The following is a 19,562-nucleotide window of genomic DNA, read 5'->3' as shown; positions in this document are numbered from 1 at the left end:
CGATCAGTGAGCTACACAAGCATCACTCCTTGATTCTCATCACTGCCCTAAAAATAGGAAGTATCGTATGGCATACTCACATTTCTGCCTTACCGCAAGTCTCTGAACCACTTTGAATCTACTCTTGTGGGACCTGACTGTATCTGTAAAATTATCTGAGCTCAAGTAGCACCTGCTGGACTGGCAATTGGATGACCATTTCCAGTGCACATTCTGGGGAGGCTTGAGTTTGTTTTAGCAGTCTCGTGGTCCAGTGTAAAGAGCCTGCCTATATTCATTCCAGATTACAGTATGGAAGGCCAGAGTGATGCAGACTGATATAGCACCAGTCTTGACCAGTGTCACACTACATCATTCTATTTGGAACGTACAATAACAAAATCTAAATTTGATTCCAGAAGCATAATTTAGGCTACAAAAGTGCAATTCCTGATAATGTCTAATTACATTCCTGACATCTGAGAACCCTCAAATGTTCTCTGTTTGCTGCTTAATTTCCCACTTTAAGCAGGCATAGTTTCAGTTTATTTCAGATATTTAATTCCTTCGAAGGACCACAGATGATGCATAAACATTTGTGGAGTTTGGATCCAGTGGAAGTCTCCATATTTGGGGATCGTGTACACTATGTAGGAATCTCGCGCAGTGTTGTGAGCAGGACACGTTGTCCATAGTTAAAGGACAGATTCCCATACTTTTAGTTTATATGCTGCAACCTTTTATGTCTCTAGAATGGATTTAATCCACTACGGACCATTGCGTAACAATGAATATGATCAGGTCACCTATCGGAAGTCAAGTGAATGTTTTCGACCTGTAACGGAAGAACTGGATTTAAAGTTTGCTGAAATACAGTTCTTTCATTTTAGAAGTCTGTTTTATGAAATGTAATTCCAAATGGTTTTTACTAGGTTGTTTTGCATTATGTTAGATATGTAATGACCATAACTTGTACCCGGAAGCTCTATCAGATGATTGATATATATTCACTTGTTTTCCATCTACCAGCTATATCGTTAGCCAACTAATAATGCGATAACTACTTTTGGACACTCATGATCCTTAGCCAGTCTTTAACTGACCAGAAGCTAGGAGTTGTAGATGTACTTGTTGGTTTTCTAAAATTGTATTACAACTCTTTTTGCAGATCTAAGTGTGTTATGTTATGTTTTTTTCTTATTTTAATATGTTGGTTAAATGTTTTAAACGTTGAATGGCATCCCTGCATTGAAGCACCAGACACCCTGCTGGATGAAGTCAAACAAGCTGGGCGTTGTGTTGTCATTTTATCTTTCTGAGAGCAGATATTTAGATACCTGGCTGGGTGTGATGTTTTTCATTTTGTTTCTGTGACACAAACACTGGGACGTACTTCATATCACTAATATATCCAAACACTCTCGCTTACACGTTGATTTCTCTTTTGTTTAATATTTATGATGTCCATGGTGGTAGCAAGTAATGGTCTGTTCTAAATACTAGCTATGAAGAGGTAGCCTCCAGCAGAATGTAATATTCTGTTAATAAAATTTATTTCTTTTACCGATAGTGGTAATGTTTGGAAAGTATAGCATTTTGCAGAACTTGGCAAAAAAATCTATAGTTTTAGTGCTATAATTTACAGCAAAGAAACAAACATGTTGGACCAGGAGTACATGACTCCACTCCTCAGGGCACAGACAGGCCTGGAAGTCTGTGAATGCCTACCTGAAAACAAGTAGTTTAATGGGTTTTTTTTATTATTATTGAAATGTTCTTGTTCAAGCTGGCATATATATATATTGTGGCAGGATGGCCCGATCAAAACAAGAAACTCCAAACGCCAGCAGAATAAAAGCAATATGTGGTTTATTGCAGCTTTGTATGGTCCACAGTGTTGCACTTACAGTATAAATAAACCAAAACAAAAAAACAAATCCTACTCCATCTTGAAGACTAACTATACAAGGTTCTTACCTCAGTAACTCGCCAGCTAATCCAGTCCCAGTCATAAAAGTAGTAGCAGCACAACACAGTATTTTTGGACTGTACCTTTTTTATAAAGTCTGAGGGCCTCTGGCTTGACTGCCTCTCTCCCTGTTTCCAGACAACTAATGCCTCTGACGGCCGCCCTTTAAGCCCTTCAGGACCAGGACGTACCTGGTACTTACTGGTTACAGGTCACCGGTAGACCGGGATGTACCAGGTACGTCATCCCCAAAAACCGCTCCCACATCGCCATAATCTCGGTGATTGCGGGGGTGCTGCTGCTGTCTGCCCAGGAGTCTGGGCAGACCACGACAGCCTCTCTAAGCCCGCCCCCAAGCCTACGATTACTCCCACTGAGTGATTCTGTAGGCTGATACCGCGATTACAGAAAAACCTGCAATCGAGTTTTCAGCTGCCACAGGCAGCTTCAGGGAAGGGGGTGGTGTGTTGATTGGGTCCCCACACAAGTGTGGGGACCTGACAAAACACCCCCCTGCTGCCTGATCGCTCCATGAGAGCGTCAGTGCAGCGTTAACCCCTTCAATGCCGCGACAACGGCACTGAAGGGGTTAATTCCCGTTTTTTATGGGGCTCTGCTGCTGGTGGTCTGCCTGGAAGCCCAGGCAGACCAGCAACAGCAAAAACGAGCCCCCACAAGCCCTTTTATCAGTCCAGCCAGAGGCAGCTTCAGGGACAGGGAGGCAGGGTTCTTTGGTCTCCACACGTGTGTGGAGACCAGCCCCTACCCCCCTCTTGCTCAATTAACCCCTTCAATGCTGCGATTGTGTATGACCCCCATTGCAGCATTGCAGGGGTAAATAATAGTCCCCACAAGCTTGTGGGGACTAAATATCAGTCAATGCTGTGCTTCAATGGAGCATCAGCATTGAAAGAGTTAAAAAAAAAAAGGTTAAAAAAAATATATATAAATAAAATTTAAAAATTAAAAAATAAATAAAAAAATAACAGCACTGACCTGAAAGTCCAGGGTGCTTCCAGGTCAAATGCTGGGCTGCTGATGATCAGATCACTCCTGGCCAATAGGAGTGATCGGATCATTATGGCAGCCCATGGATGACCCTGCCCTACAAAGAGAGAGGGGTCATCTAGGGTAATTATGAAAAAACACAAATTATTAATTAAAATAAAAAAACATAATTATTACCTGATCACTTGTCAGTGACATTTTAAGTCGCTGATTATTGATCGGTCTCCCTGATTGATGTCAGCGGCCTAAACCCGTCACTTACAAGTAATCTGATAAAAAAAAAAATATTTAAAAAAGTAAAAAAATTGAAATGAGCATGTTCCAGTTTTGCGCTCAAAAATAGCTTCCTCAAAAAACGCATGAGCTATGCATCTCACATGCATGGTTCATGCATTTTTTTGAGGAAGCTATTTTTGAGGGCAAAACTGGAACCGGAGGATGTTGGTGAACAAAATGCGGTGTTTTCTTCCACTATTGCACATATGCTGTGCAAGAAATAAATTGCAACATTGAAATGTATGCATTAAAAACGCAATAAAATAAATTTTCCGTGAAATTTTGGCAGACATCAATGAAGAAATGGCTGCCTGGAAACTGTCAAAATTACCCTAGTTGAACACATTGACTTGTCTGCTGTTCATAAATATATACTTTTATGGGGTAATTTACAGTGGGGGGGGCTTCCAAAATCTCCCAAATGGGATATGGGCCCAGTGAACCAATTTCTAAAAATTCCAAATTTGAAAACTAAAATGTGCATGTTCCAGTTTTGCCCTCACAGCTTCCTCAAAAAATGCATGTGAGGCCTTGTTGGAAGCGGGGGATGTTGGTGAACACAATTTGGTGTTTTTTTTTTCTGCAGTGGCACATATTCTATACAAAACATAATATGAAATCTAAAGCAACATTGCAACATATGCAAAAAAAAAAAAACCCAAAAATATGAAAATACCTCAAAATTTGGCAGCAATTGGCGATAAAATCCCTGTTTGAAAAGTGTCAAAATGACCCTAGTTGTACACCTTGACTTATCTACTATTCATAAACCTATAATTTTGGGGGGATAATCAGTATCTGTGGCAACTATTGCAGTTATTAGACTATAGACTATATTAAAAAATTACATTTTAAAAATGTTGTATAGAATATGTGCCACTGCAGAAAAAAAACACCAAATTGTGTTCACCAACATCCCCCGGTTCCAACAAGGCCTCACATGCATGGTTCATGCATTTTTTTGAGGAAGCTATGAGGGCAAAACTGGAACATGCGCATTTTAGTTTTCAAATTTGGAATCTTTAGAAATTGGTTTACTGGGCCCATATTGCATGCCTTGCAATATTTGCCCTATACTGATCAAAACAGATGAAAATCTTGGTTTTATTGGGTGGTTTCCAAATCAGGACAAGTTAATGAATATATTTTGGATAATTTTTTCCCATTAGTTCAATGTGTGTACAATTTGTATACATACAAAACTGTAAAATAATGCGTTTTTTTTTCTTTCCCCCCCCCACTTTTTCCAGTTTATTTCAAACAAAACAATGTACTACCCAGCTTAATATGGTTTCAAATGAAAGCTCTACTTGTGCTGAGAAAAACAATATATGATTTGCGTGGATGCACTAATTGATATGAGAGAAATTACAGTTGAGGAAAGACGTAGCAAAAACACAAAAACGGCTCTGGTCCTTTAGCGACACCTAAGTATCAAAATCCCGGTCCTGAAGGGGTTAAACACCTCAGTTCAGGTTAATTGGTTCCACCTACTGACCTGCCAGCAATTAACCCCCTCATGGGAATAATGAGCGTTCCAACCTGCTACTGATATACACGGACTCCATTACCTTGCCACAATATATATAAAAACTGTGGAAGGGGGTTGTTCAGACCTGTTTTAGATACTATTGCGTTAGCTTTGATAGTTTGTGTTCAGTAGCAAATACCCCATGTTTCATGAAGTTCCCCTGTGTTTTTATGCTTTTTTCACTATTTCGCCTTTCGCAGTATGGCCTGTTTATTTATGGGTTCACACTATTCAACTTCATCTAAAATAAGACATTCATTAACATTTTGTCTGTATTAGAAAATACATATAGTATACATATAGTGTATGAATTACTTGTTTACCCAGAAGAGGCCTTTGAATCTTTGTGCATCTTAAGATTCTTAAAGTCACTTTAAATATTGTATTGAGTGATATCACTTTTTTTCCTCTTTCATTTGGCATTTTTTTAATAGTACTACATACATTAAAAAAAAAATAATCTATCAAAGTACCTTGTAAAGCTGGTTAAATTAGATCCATAGTTTTTAAGGAAGGGTGACTTCCTTTTTTCTTTTATAGACTTAGAGGAGAGTAGATGACTAATTTGTCACAAGTTCTCTTTTGCAATTGAGAGTGCCAGTGAATGGGTATTTGTATATTTCAAGAATTATACAAGATAGTCAGCCAATAGTAACAGCACAGTTGCCTGCCACAAACTTATGGAAAGAAAATAAATACTATATGTGATCTTTGAGATATGTTGAACTTTACAATTAAGTCTTAGGAATCTTACTAGTTTTCAGTATTTTATGTATTGACAGTGAGTTTAAATGAGGTAAGACTGGGTAAACCTAAAAAATTATTTTCTCTTATTAAAATACAAACTGCTCTTTTCTGTTGCTGGTTTCAAATATGCCATCTTACTGCTACATTACATCTTAACAATTGCTGCCTTTCCCTAATGTATGTGTAGCAATACATTAAGAGAGATTGTATACAATCCCTGGTTATTCAACGATCCCTGTTTTCTAGTAAATTGGCTAGAGTGAATCAGTGCATTGTCTAGAGCAGGGGCAGGCAACCGTTTGGTAGTGGTGTGTCAAAGTAAAGCCTTCAAGTCACTTGGTGTGCCGGCAATAATTTCAAAGAGGACCGAATGGTTGAGAAAGTAAATATTTGGGAAAAAATATTCCTTAAACAAAAAGGAACATCATGAAAACCTGCTTTTCTTTCTCAGAATACCGCCGCACTGAAGAAGGTGGAAATGTTGTTTGGGTGCATTTTTTCATTTTTTTTTTTTTTTTTAAAATGTATTTCATTTTATATATACACTGGAACCAACCTTCTACCTACCCCCTCAAAAAAAAAAATAAGACAAACAAGCCCTGTATTTGCGGGTATACATAAATGTACGAAAACATAGTATAGCAGATATAGATCAACAGAATAACACAAAACCCCCAGCTTTGCAGGTATAGAGCATTTGGAATTCACACAAAATCTCCGCAGGTATAGATAAAACTCCCCAAATTTCAGGCACAGATCACAGGTTGCACACCCCAAAGCCAGCCCTGGGGTCCACACTGCCCACATAGAACCTGACCAGCACGCAGATAACACACATAGGATTTGCAATATTTGTCCCCAAACAGCCCACCCTGTGCCATCTTTGTCCCATAAACCCGCCACCTTTTATGCCATAAACACCCTGCCCGTGCCATCGTTGCCTTTCCAAAAATCAATTATTAGATCTATAATACACAGACTCTTAGTCACTCACTAATTCACACAATCATTAATTATCTCACTCTTTCACACAATTCTTCCACACATTCATTTATTCTCTTAAATCATTTACCCAATTCATACACAAATTAAGGGTAATTCTTATTACCCTCTTTTCTCACTATCTACCCCCTCTCCCCCTTTGTAGTTCACTTACCTTCAGACGTCCTGTGGTGGGAGCATGAGGCTTCTGTCTTCAGTGTCTTCGTTGTGGTGCGTGCTGCTGAGTGCCAGAAGACAGAAGCCTCGCGGAGGAGAGTGAGGGGCGCCAAGCGGTTGCTGAAAACTTGAGCGACCTCTTGGTGCCCCTCTCTCTCCAAGCAGTTGGCAACCCTGCGTGCCACTCATTTGTACCCTGCGTGCCAAGGGTTGCCGACCTCTGGTCTAGAGTGTGTATGGACAGTGAGAAGAGCCATTGGATTCGGCATCTGACTTTGAACTAGTGATGTTAACTCAGTAATTTCACACAGCTAATTGTAGTGTTTGATGGAATTATGCATTGTGTAAAATTAAGTTTTAACAAAGGTTGCCTAATTCACAGATTTGTGGAATCTCTGAGAATGAGTTGGGAACTTTTAATAAAACAAACAAGAAAGTGGGAAGGGACTCTGTCTAGGAGGGTACAGAACAAATTATTGATATTTGACTTGTGCATTTGGATACATACGAACTCCAAGCTTACTGAATTGTGGCGATTCGTACAAAGTCACGAAAACTAGGCCAGTACCCACACAAAGCGCATGAAAAAAAACAAAATGCTCAGAATTTTCATCTGAAATTCACGGTCCCTTTCACTCAAACGCCGTAAAGGATTTCCTATCCTCCCTGCTGACCACTTACGCCTCTACCTGGTTCATCATCTTCTCTCCTTTTGTGTTCTCTCTTCTTCCGCATATCAGCGGTCATAACCTGGTGCCAACTTCTGCCAAAATGGTGGCACTTCCGGTGATGTCACAAAAAGAGCTACCATTTTGTCCTAAGGTGAACTCCCTAATTGCAGTGCTTTCGCTGAAGTCTTCTCCCCCATTGTATGATCAGGGAAGAGGACGTCCCTGGAAGTGTCTCCATTTTAGCAGAGGTTGGCACCTGCTTTTTTTAAATTAATGTGCCTGGGTTGTGTCTCTGTAATGCACTTGAACTACCAAAGCCTCATTTTTGTACAGCACCTTCCTTACTTCATCAATTCATCCAACTTGTTCAATTTTGGTGGAAATTCAGGCCTATACCTGGGAATGGATGTGTGTCCCTGCCAGAGCCTGTCCTGATTTTTTTCGCTTGTGCTACTGCTGCCACTTTCACCTATCTGAGGGATCCATTCCTCACAATTATCCAATTTTTGTGTAACTTTAATTCCAAGGTAATAGGGATCTTTGTCTGCCTGTGCCTAGCCAGTACCCTACTGCTGCTCTAGCACTTTTTTTTTTTTTTTAATATATACGACGAAGGATCAATTTCTCAAAAAAGCCCAATCCTTAGTGAAATTAGGTCCCGTGACGTGCTGCTGGATCTATCTCTGTAGTGCTGGCTTTGCTTGGTGGTGGTCATGTAACGCAAAATCCTAAGCCCTAAGAAGCTGTTCCTGTTGTAGGCTAAAGGTTAGCATAAGGTAGCACGGAGCTTTTGCATTAAAAGTGTTGCTCCAAATTTTGTCCGAACTAGAAGGCAAAAACAAGCCAAAGTTTTAATATAAATAGATTTTTGATATTACCATCATGCAAATAAGTTCAAAAGAACGATGGCAAAATGTTATTATACCATAAACCAAATGTTCTTCGAACATATTTCCATGCGCAGCAACCTAACATTTGATAATCTTTGTTTGATTTTAAAATGATGCAATATTAAGATTTACAGGCATATAGAGAGCTATAACGTGCAAGTATTTTCAAACCAGTAGAACTTATTGGAACTAATTTTCTCATATGCTAGCCACTGCTGATAAATGCAAAACTGGTGTTAAAACAAGTGTAAAAAAATGCATGCATTAAACTGCATACAAAACCTAATGTGTGGGAGAGGAAAGTTGTGATGGATGATGGAGATAAGCCTGGCAGCATCATGAGGGAGACAGTAGTAGACAAAATGGGAGATAACGAGTGCATGAGCAAGAGCTTTAGGTGTTAAGGAGTGGATATGGGAACATTTTAAAGATGTAGGCTGTATGTTTTGGACACAGAATGAACATGAAGAGTCAATGAGATGTTGGAGTTAATGGTGACACAGAGGTGAGACAATTCACACAATCAAAAAGGGTTTATTCACTGAAGAAAAGTACATTTGTATGTCATCAACATACAGGTGATATTGTAAGTGATAGATCAAAATGTTTGCCAAGGGAGGTAGTTTGAAGGGGTTCTAAGAATGCACCTCAGGGTACACCGGCTGAGGATGAATTTGGAAAAGGAGACAATTCTCTCTTTATATGAATTAAAGTTTGGTCAAATCCTTCACAGACAAAATCGCTTCTAGGAAAAACACGCAAACACGCTCATAAAACTGCAGTCATTTCTATGTTTTATTTATATAATTATTTTTAGATGGGATGGAGCAACATTCCACATGGTTTGCTAAAAAGTGTGTGTGTGTGTGGGGGGGGCATTTCCAGAAAACTAAATCAAAACATATTTGACCATGACATATTTAAATGCACAAAACAGGATTTCCCTTTAAGCAACAGTTAATTTGGTATAGAGTCCTACTTGTATAACATAAAAGCTAAAACAGAAAGTAAGAGCCTACTGGATGTACAAGCTTGTAAGACAGCGGCGAGGTGGTATGAAGCTGGCATCAATAAGACAGTCCCACCAGGGTATAATACATACACAAAAAGAGACACATACCTGTATGAATTATGCGATATAGAGGGTTAAACTAAGACCCACCAGTTCTAAAGTTGCTTTTGCATTCAGGTGTCATCAGAATTATCTGAAGTTGAATTTATCGGCTTCGTTGATTAACAAATATTTTAAAAAGGTGCTGTTCCACTTATTTGTCTAAATATCAATGAAGTAAAATATAGCATTCAAAGTTCCCTAACTGGTAAGGCTGAATTACCAAACTGTCCAAAAATAATCATGCTAGATTTTACTCTCTTCATAATTTCTTAGTTATAAAAGGTGGAACAACGAGGGGGTCACTGATATGCTGAAAAATACTTGCCACATTCAGCAGCTTTATTTACGTCTTTATTTTACTTTTTGCAATAATAATGGCTGAAATAGCCAACCTGCTTAGGCTTCTTTGCTTCAAGTGCCACACCACTACTGCTGCTTTGTCGACGTGGGACAGAACCTTTAAACGTCTGTAGCTGCACTGTCATTAGAAAGATACACATGGTTTTACTAGAAAAGACACGCTATCTCCACCACCTTTCCCATAATGCCTCTGTGAACGACCTTATTTATCCCAAGTATTTATACCTTTGCCATGACAAAAAGAAAACATCATCAAGAATGATCGGTATGTATTTTTATATATATGTACACATTAAACTACCTATCATTCATTCAGCTCTTTAAAAACATGGCAATAAGGAGGTGCCTCTTCTGGGCATCCATCTTTAAGAGACCGTGGACAACAGAAATTCATGTAAGGGCAGATGGGCACTGGATCACGTTCCTGAAAATTAAAATAACATTTCTGAATGGGGTTGGAAATAAATACCATGGAATGTCCAATAGGCATCTTACGCTGAAAGATCCTACAATGGTTTGACTGCATTCCTCAACGTCTGCCTACATAATGAGTTTTAATCAGCCACATTCATTCAGACATCTTGTTCTGTTACATGTCCCTTCTCTTTGCCAAACAGAACATAGAATCCACAGGATAATAAGTTAGCTGCTAGGAGATGGGACAGGTACTGTAAAGTAAAATGCATAACTGAGGGATTGCACGACGAGGTTCTGTGTCTCTATAGAAAAGCGCTGGGGTTTGCACGGGGATCCTTCTGGTTCCTGTAACGGAAGGCAAGCCACACTCCTAAAATCTGAAAGACAGAATGTGTAGGTTGTTGTTAAACTAAAATGGAAACTAGACCCCCCCCCCCATCTACAACAATCATCAAAAAGTACGTTCTCTAACGTAGGGTTAAGCAGGTCCTACATTAGACGCAATTCAGTCAGCGAGATAACAAGATTACAATAAAGCTTACTGATTAAAACATGCCTTATAAAACCAAACTTCCGGTAGGAGATGCTCATCGGTGTCGGCCCTTCATAATGCATAGTGATGTTAACATCTTGATTTAACGAATAAACCCCAAAGTAACATGAGTGGTGTCAAATCTAAATACATCTGATTTCAAAAGGAGGTTCAATTGGCCTATTCTCTTGGGTTTTTTTTTTAAGCTAAGTGAGCACTTAATTCTATTTCCATAACATTTCAAAAGGCATAAATGTCAGGACTGAGGCTGATGAAGTCTAAAATACTCTATTTTTGGTACACCTTAATTGAAAGACTATATGCATTAGGAGGCTTGAAAGCCAGACATAAATTAATAACTGGACGCATACTGATGTAGCTCTACCAGTGGTGACACAAGGATGTCTTTTGTGATTTTTACAAACAATATTACTGTGACACACAGTATAACACAGTATTACTGTCATTTAATTATTGTGGAATTCCAACATATTATATTATTAATCGATAATAACCCATAATGAAAAAGCATTGCCAACGAATTTCATTATCAATTAGTTGAATCGAATTTTAATAACAATTATTTTAAATAAATGAAAACTTTACAGTCATTTGTTTTATCCGATTAATCGAAAAAATTGTCGGCCAACTAATCGATTATGAAAATAATAGTTAGTTGCAGCCCTAATTATAACCCTTGTGACTTTGGCACACTGCATTTTTAGTGACAGTACAAAATCCAAGATACATTTGCTTAATTTAATCAAAACGATTGAAGTATATATTTGTAGATTTCCAGTTGTCCCCCTTAAAAACATACAAGGAATATCCCACCCCATTACCTCTGTGAAACTGAAGAACAGCCCAACTCCTCCAAGGATTTTTAAGGCTTCATCGGCATGCTTTAGCATTTTATCACCACACGTGAGACATTTCTGGTCCTGCAGTAGACATTCCTGCATGGATGGAAAAGACTACTGAATCCCGAAGAGGAACACTCACAGATTCTAAAGGGATGATACTAATACATTTTGTTCTGTTATCAACTGATATATGGTTCTACCTTACCATGCCAAGTGTCATAAGTGTATGGTAACCAAAGGGATATTTCAGATGCATACATTTGCTGTGCCTCCATTGTAAGATATGTTTTGAAGCGCTCCCCCCAAACTCATCCTAACTTGCCTTGTGTTTGCCTGGCTGTATGATGTGTTCACATAACTGGTGGTTTAGAAATGGAACAGAGAATTCAGTGCCTATGTCAGCACATCTCTTTCTACTTTTGATATAAATCCGCAAACATGTAGGGAGCGCAAGAATAGACGCGTATTATATCTACTCTCCCCTATTAAATTATGAAGAATAATCAACAAGCTGTATTTCTTTTTCAAACTGAAGAAAGGATGTGAGCCAAGCTTTTCTTGTCATTAAATCTACAGTTTGCTGCTCACCGATCTGCAGAGAGAATAATCCATGTTAAACTGTGTCCTGCTCTCTGTGGTATTCAGCAGCCCGCAGCAGTTTAAGGATTTCTCCAACTCCATACGAGTGTCGTTGCTCATCCGGCTCCAAGTTACATTTAACAAGTGCACCTGAAGACATGGAAGCATTGGCACATTTCATAGGTTATTTTGTGGGGTATACAGAATATGATTTCTTTGCAAGAGGCAGCAAACACTGAAGTGAATTGTTTAAATATGAATTGGTGTGTCAAGAGAGTCTTACCTGTTGTGAAGTATTCATTGCCAAGCATGAGCATGACACAACAAGCTGGAATATAAAGACCAGAATCAAAACAACCATGTACTATCTTACAGTTAAGGAAACCAACAACTTACAGGAATTATTACGACTACCATATATTATGGGACACAGTATTTCTCCTAAAACTGCATTTAGTGGTCACAACATCTGTGTGGTCTCATTAAGTTTTTTGAAATGTGTGTGTGGGGGGGGGGGTCAGAATCCCCCCAAATGAATATGATCATTTCCCCATGCCTCCAGTTAAATGCCCTGCAGGAGATGCATTTGTGTCATCTCCAGCACTGGCTCTGCTGAACACTGTATGCAGGGGTCTCTTTAGGGGGTCTGTAGTAGGGGTTTCAGGGACATTAAAAAGTACCTTTAAAGTATCTGAAATACAAACAAGGGAATGGGTATACAACATGTAAAAGGGTATTTGCATATGTGTTTAATTGGCATGGATATAGAGTTTGTCTTATACAAACACCTATTTTATATTTTAATATATTTAAGTTATATGTGTCAGCGGGAATAAGGGTTAAGCGTCGCCACAGAAACCAATAACATTTTTCTCCAGAATGGGCCATTGTATTTGCTGCTAGAGTCACTTTTATACATAAAAAATGACATATACATAAAATTGTTATTCCAGGACAAAGGATACAATAAATAACATCACTTGATGGTGACTGACTGCCCCGATTAAGCCAACGATTGCAATAAGCAGAAGGAAAACTCCAATGGCAATGACTCCTCCGATTATATGAATGCTGGAGACTATTCCAAATCCTTTGCCCCACGCTGCCACGCCAATCAGGAGTAAGCCCACCAGCTATAAACAAATGAAGAATTTACATTATGTATAAATACACACACAGCTCAACACTTTTATCAGCCCTTAGATGACTTAAGAATTTTAATACGTCCCATCAAAAATCTTATATTGCCTTTTTTTCCTGTAACAAAAATAAAAAAAAAGATGCAAATATTCAAAAATATAACATGTAAATCAAGTGCATGCTAAACATAGAAGGCACAGAGCGCAAATGTTGATAAAATACCGTAGCAAAGTTTATGGCAGGGGCGTCCAACATGCGGCATGAGACCTCGAGGTGCGGCCCGCGTAAGATCGGCAGCCAGGGCAACCGATCTTACGTGGGCCGCACCTCGAGCCCTGCTACTTACCTGTGGGAGGGTCTTCTGTACTGCATAGAGGAAGCGGAACCTAGCAGAGTTCACGTGACATCACATGACTCTGCTCCAGTCCTGCTTCCTCTGTGCAGTACCAGAGAACGCAGAGGGAGGCCGTGCCCTCTGCTGAAGCCTGTGAGCGGCATCGAGGAGCTGGAGTGCAGGTAAGGGGGTGGGGAGGGTGTTTGAATGAGTATGCATGATTGAGGGAATGAATCTGTGGATGAATGAGTATATGAATGAGTGTGTGTGTGATAGCATGGATGTGTAAGTGCTGGAACCTAAGCATGATGGGACTGTGATTGCTGTTAGCAATCACACTCCTATCATGCCAAGTCAGCCAATACATGCTGAAACCTAGCTAGCTGCCCCCTTGTGTATTGATGCTGCCAGCAGTATGGGGTCTGCACATCACTTACAGCCACCCTGTACCAGCATGTACTGGCTGACTTGGCATGATAGGAGTGTGATTGCCAACAGCATTTACTGGTTGGATGTGTAAGTGCTGGAACCTAGGCATGATGGGACTTTGATTGCTGTTAGCAATCACACTCCTATCATGCCAAGTCAGCCAGTATATGCTGAAACCTAGCTAGCTGCCCCCCTTGTGTATTGATGCTGCCAGCAGTATGGTGTCTACACATCACTTACAGCCACCCTGTACCAGCATGTACTGGCTGACTTGGCATGATAGGAGTGTGATTGCTAACAGCAAGCACAGTCCCATCATGCCTAGTTACCAGCATTTACTGGTTGCCTGGGTATGATAGGAGTGTGATTGCTGTTAGCAATCACACTCTTATCATGCCAAGTCATATTGCTAATTTTTTTAATTGTGGTGTGTTACCTACTTTTATTAAAAATGTGAGTTTTTATTATTATTTTTAAAGGTGGGGGGTTATTTTTGGGTTTTGGCTAAGTGAACCGTGAATGTTTTGGTCCAGAATTTTCATTTTGATGCATCCCTAGAATAAATAGAAGTATTTAATTTTTAATTATCCTGAATTTGCAGTCACAAACCTTTCTAGGCCCAGAAATCAGTGAGAGGAAAAGTAAAGGTTTTGTGTCATTTACTTTATTTTAATCTGCATGTTTTATTAAAGGCCATATTTTCTCACAGTGAAAAATGTGTGCGGCCCTCGCACGTATACAATTCTGATGAAGTGGTCCACTGCAGAAAAAACTTGGACACCCCTGGTTTATGGTGTTTCACCAGTTTCAACAGAACATTTATACTATGATATTTAATATGATTAATTGTAGACTTTTGCATTCAGATTTGAACAAATTTAAATTTTAACAAAATTTGTCAATTTCATCAATTCACACAAATTACCAAAAACAACCTTGTTCTCACACACAGCCCCTTCTCTTTCACATTCTCTCACACTCTCATTCATGCTCCCTCTGAATGTCTCCCTACCAACCCTGCCGACCGCTCCTGTGTCCGCCTCCTTGCCATGCAGCTCCGCTTCTTCTCCTTCATCTTCTTCTTGTTCTTTCTTTGTCCACTGTTTCTGGCGTGCTCTTTCTTCGTTCACTTTTCTGTGGACGTGGCCTCCTGGTGAACAAAAGGACAGAGCCTCTGGGCACACTGTGCCCCCTGATTAGCAGAACGGGAGGCCATGTCCACTGAGAAGCGGACGAAGAAAGAAGACGCAAGAACAAGGAGATGCAAGAGAAGAATCAGAGCTGTGCGGCAAGGGGACAGGGGCACAGAAGTGATCGACTGAGAAGGAAGGGAGAGAGTTTTTTTGTCTGAAATGAAAGGGGAAGAAACAAACTTTGTTTTCCCAACAACTAAACAGAAAATGTGTCCAAATAGTTATGGGTCCATTTACACAATTCTAATTAATTAAGATGGTATTTTCTTCTGTGTGAATAGTCATCTTATTAACACAATTTTTCCCATCTGCACAAACGGTCAGCTTTATACATATACACATATATGTATCGTGTTGCTTGGTTTTACACAGTTTTTGGTCTGGTTGTACACAGATGGAACTTGTTTTTGAGTGTATTATCCTTTTCATTTGACCAGCCTTCGTATACTATACAAGGATAGAAAGGAACAAACAGTAAGTAGCCACCGCTCTTGAGGTTTCTGATAGTTCCAGTGGAAAATCCATTCATTATTGAACATACTGCTCAAGGACTGCTTAATTTGCTGGTAACATGACTTGTATTTGCTGTGCTACATTACAAAAACAAAACCCAAGGTCATGTGTATCCAATATCTGCTTGGTTCAAAGGCCACTTATTTAACTCGTACATGTTTCATAAACTATGCCTACAGCAGGGGTCAACAAATTTGGCTTGGATCTAGGAGCCAGCCTAGGGATAGGAAAAGTGTCCATACAAAGACACCAGTGTCTGTGACAAGTCTTGTAAAGGGCCATAGACATTAAGTTGTCCACCAAAGACACCAGTAAACATCCACCATGAGCAATGTTGGTGCCCATCCCTGAGCCAGCCCCAAAAAAAAAAAAAAAAATCAGGAACCAATCATGTATTCGTTTTCACATATTATCGGTCTGCAGTTAAAGGATGTTTATTGGGGCAATAAAACATACCTTTCTTCAGTGCTGCGACAATTTGTACTGTACTGCAGTGCTATTCCCTGCATGACAAGGTGTATTTTACACCATAAAGAGTCATGATTGTACGTTTAACCATTATTCTACATTCATACTCACATACACACACTTTGTTAGCACCACAATACAGTAGACATACTGACTGATACTACAGTTTACATATAGATACACTACCCCCCTCACCTCATATAGACCTGCCACACTGCTGCCTATCTTCTGCCATTGTGAATCAGGCAAGAAAGCGTAGAGTGCCAGCTTCATAATGTTAGCCCTTGCCAGTTTTATCAAGGCCAGTCATACAGGATAAATGTCAAATGCCAAAAGACAGCCTTTAAAGACGAACTGTGACCTTCACAAGTCTCTTCGCATAGTTAAATGTATTTAATATACCTTAATTAATGTAGCTCTGGGTATTCAGCAAATTCCCAGCTTGGTGAATTAAAACCAGCATCTACCATTGTAGCATGGTGGGAATTGAGTAGCTTTTCTTAACGGCAAGAAACAGAAGGGCTGTAAACATTAATATGTAGGATAACTAGAAAGAAAATTTGCACAAAATACGATTACGTAAAAATGGCCATCTGTTATGGGTAATCACAACATCTCCAGAAGAACAATATCAGTTCTCTGTTTATAGGCCAATTGATTTCACTGAAACCGCATTCTATGGTGCCCAGCAATCCCCGTGATTAGGAACGTTGGCTTTATAACAAACAAAATAGAGAGTAAGTTATATGAGGTCATGGTCCACACGAGCAATGCTGACTCATGGGTCATAACAAAAATGCAAAGTTGGAGGCAATTTAAACGCAGACATGCTTTAAAATGCTGAATAAAACAGGGGGCATCCACTAGAGATACGTAACCTTCCTGAAGACACCACCAATGAGATGAACCTGCTGCTACATCAAGGATGGACAAAGCCATTGAGCAAGCGCAGAGTGACCTATAGAAACAGCATTAGCATTTTCCTACGGTTGGCAGCTATATATCTGCCTGGCTTCTAAATGCTACCAATCTAATTGACTATTAATCTATCTTCCTTTGACATCTAGATTTAATAAAACACAGTATAAAGCCTAAATACAAAGAATATTTAAATGTCCTTTTGAAATACGTGTAATAAATGTTATCATTAACACAAGCAGATGCCTTTTATAGCTCAGACAAATTCCGAGGCACGTAAAGCCAATGACAATAAATGAATGCACGCATTCGGTTATTATGGGCATATCTCTTTCTTAAGGCACAGTTCCATTCCCTGTTAGATGATGACACACCCTGCCATTCATAAAATCTACATTGTAATTGATAGCGTTGCGTAAATTACACATCATTTTACTAATACTCACAACTTACAAAATCGACACAAGCCTTACTTCATTTGTAAAGCTTTTTTATTCCCCTTTCAATCTCCTAATAGATTGTAAGGTAATAGCAGCAGATCCCTTGACTCCTTCTGTAGCAGACTCATGTCTTGTGTTAATCTGCTCAGTTTTAATGTTATTGTTCCTTGCTCGCTTTTGTAAATGTAATGCAATAGAAGGGCATTTAAACTGAAAGCAGGCAGTGACAGGCTGAGACTATGGCCGGAGGACAAATCACGGGAGGGGAAACACACATTTGATGAAAGCCTGAGGGGAAGATAGGCGTCCGGGATGTTCAAAGGAGGCCAGAAGGTAGAACCCTGTGAAATCAATGAGCATATAGCCAAGCCTAGGTAATCGCGGCCTTAATGAACTACAACTCCCAGAACCCTCCATGCAAAGTCAACTGACCATGCGTGATGGGAGTTGTAGTCCACCAGCAGCTGAAGGCAGCTGAAGGCCGCTGCTGCCCTAAACAGATAAAGAGGAACAGTGGAATGCAAGTCATATTCACTGGTGACGTGTGGAGTACGCGAAAGCGTCTCATATAATCCATGGCTGTCTCTAAAACCATGCCGTTTCCACTCACCATATACACCACGTTGAGCGCACAAAGCGCATTTTTGTAACAGGTGAAGCCGCCACAACCCATCCTTCTCCCACCGGACACGCTCTCGCTTTTCAGCACCGACTTTCACCGAACAGCAGTGATATATCTTTAAATTTTTAGTATCACTTCTTCTTTCGTCCGGGCCCCGCTAGCCGGCGACGTCATGAAACCCTTACGATTGGTCGGTCGGCAGAAAATTGCGCATGCTCCTTAGTTGCGCTGGAATGCGGCCAGACCCTATCCGGCCAACCAGAACAGGCGCATGAATGACGTCAGCGGCAGGCCTTCGGATTCGGCGGCCATCTTAGTTCCCCCCAACCACTCCCTTATTAGTGATTCCGGTCATGTGGTGCCTGCGTGTTCACAGACAGCTTTTTTCCACATTGTATTTAATTATTCCCTGTAAAAAAAAACCCCAAAAAACTTGCCCATTTTAAGTTCAAAATACATTTTCAAGCAATGTTCGAGTCAGACGGATAACCGGGTCACCTGTAGATGTGCTTTGTGGTGGCTTCACTTAGTTTGACTTTTTTTTATAGGTAACATTACTATGACAGAGTTGTAGGAGAGATAAGCTTGGATATGTACAAATTAACAAGTGTGGCCCATACGCCTCCCAACATTTCAGTTTGCCACAGGGTCAATTTTATGTGGTTAGTATGGAGAGTTTTTGTTATTTTTCTTCCCTATCGGTAGCCATATATAAAAAGTCATTTAGGCATTTAGAAAACGAATATAGTTACACCATTTTTATAGCACATTGCTTTTTTTCCTATGAATGTTGTAAGTTTTTTGCTGTAAAATGATTTTCATTTCAAGATATTCATAAATGCCTTTGGTAAACGGTACACTCTAGCCCTAATATACATTAAAGCGAATATTACCTTCTAATTGATGTTTTTAAGTAATCCATATTCTTAGAAGGATTTGTCACTGTACGTTTGCTATGGTGCCTTGTCTCCCAGCTACTTTACTTTGCAGGAGAAGTTTTGGAAGGTATAGAACGGAGTAGATTTTGTCCTTAAATCTGGTGAAATCGGGCTACTGTCAGAAATAATATCCTGAGCAGGCCTGTCTTCAAAGATGGTGGTACAGTGATCACACATTCTTTGAAAATGACTTATTGTCCCATCCCAAAAGTGTTTTATGGGGTTGAGATCAGGGCTCTTTTTGGCCAGACAAGTTTTTCCACACCAAACTTGTCCAACCGTGTCTTCATGGACCTTTCTTTGTGCACTTGGGCACGGTCATGCTGGAATAGGAAAGGGTCTTCTCCAAACTTTTCCCACAAAGTTGGAAGCATAGCATTGTCCAAAATGTCTTGGGATGCTGAACCATTAACGTTTCCCTTCACTGGTATAGCCCCAGACCATTATCCCTCCTCCACCAAACTTTACAGTTG

The 19,562-nt window shown here is 39.8% G+C and overlaps 1 protein-coding gene across 1 annotated transcript; it reads right to left on the bottom strand.

Annotated features, from left to right (window-relative positions):
- Positions 1-9,960: 9,960 nt before the first annotated feature.
- On the bottom strand, positions 9,961-18,377 carry TSPAN31 (tetraspanin 31). Its single transcript, XM_053455786.1, has 6 exons — positions 18,140-18,377; positions 13,060-13,227; positions 12,378-12,458; positions 12,104-12,244; positions 11,495-11,608; positions 9,961-10,497 (listed from the first exon to the last, which is right to left on the bottom strand). Exons 1-6 carry the CDS (start codon positions 18,200-18,202, stop codon positions 10,423-10,425), a joined length of 642 nt encoding a protein of 213 aa, XP_053311761.1. The 5' UTR covers positions 18,203-18,377; the 3' UTR covers positions 9,961-10,422.
- Between the last annotated feature and the right edge of the window lie 1,185 nt (positions 18,378-19,562).

This window comes from Spea bombifrons, chromosome 2, assembly GCF_027358695.1.
Source record: "Spea bombifrons isolate aSpeBom1 chromosome 2, aSpeBom1.2.pri, whole genome shotgun sequence".
NCBI lineage: Eukaryota > Metazoa > Chordata > Amphibia > Anura > Pelobatidae > Spea > Spea bombifrons.
Note: the sequence above shows the minus strand (reverse complement) of the source record. Positions and strands in the feature narration are given on the sequence as shown.

Excerpts from the sequence above, each read along its gene's own strand:
- TSPAN31 (XM_053455786.1), bottom strand. The coding sequence starts at position 18,202 with ATGGGTTGTGGCGGCTTCACCTGTTACAAAAATGCGCTTTGTGCGCTC. Across the intron at positions 11,609-12,103 it reads ATTATTCTCTCTGCAGATCG|GAATGTCTACTGCAGGACCA; the intron begins GTGAGCAGCAAA and ends CCATCCATGCAG. Across the intron at positions 10,498-11,494 it reads TGTTCTTCAGTTTCACAGAG|ATTTTAGGAGTGTGGCTTGC; the intron begins GTAATGGGGTGG and ends TCTGTCTTTCAG.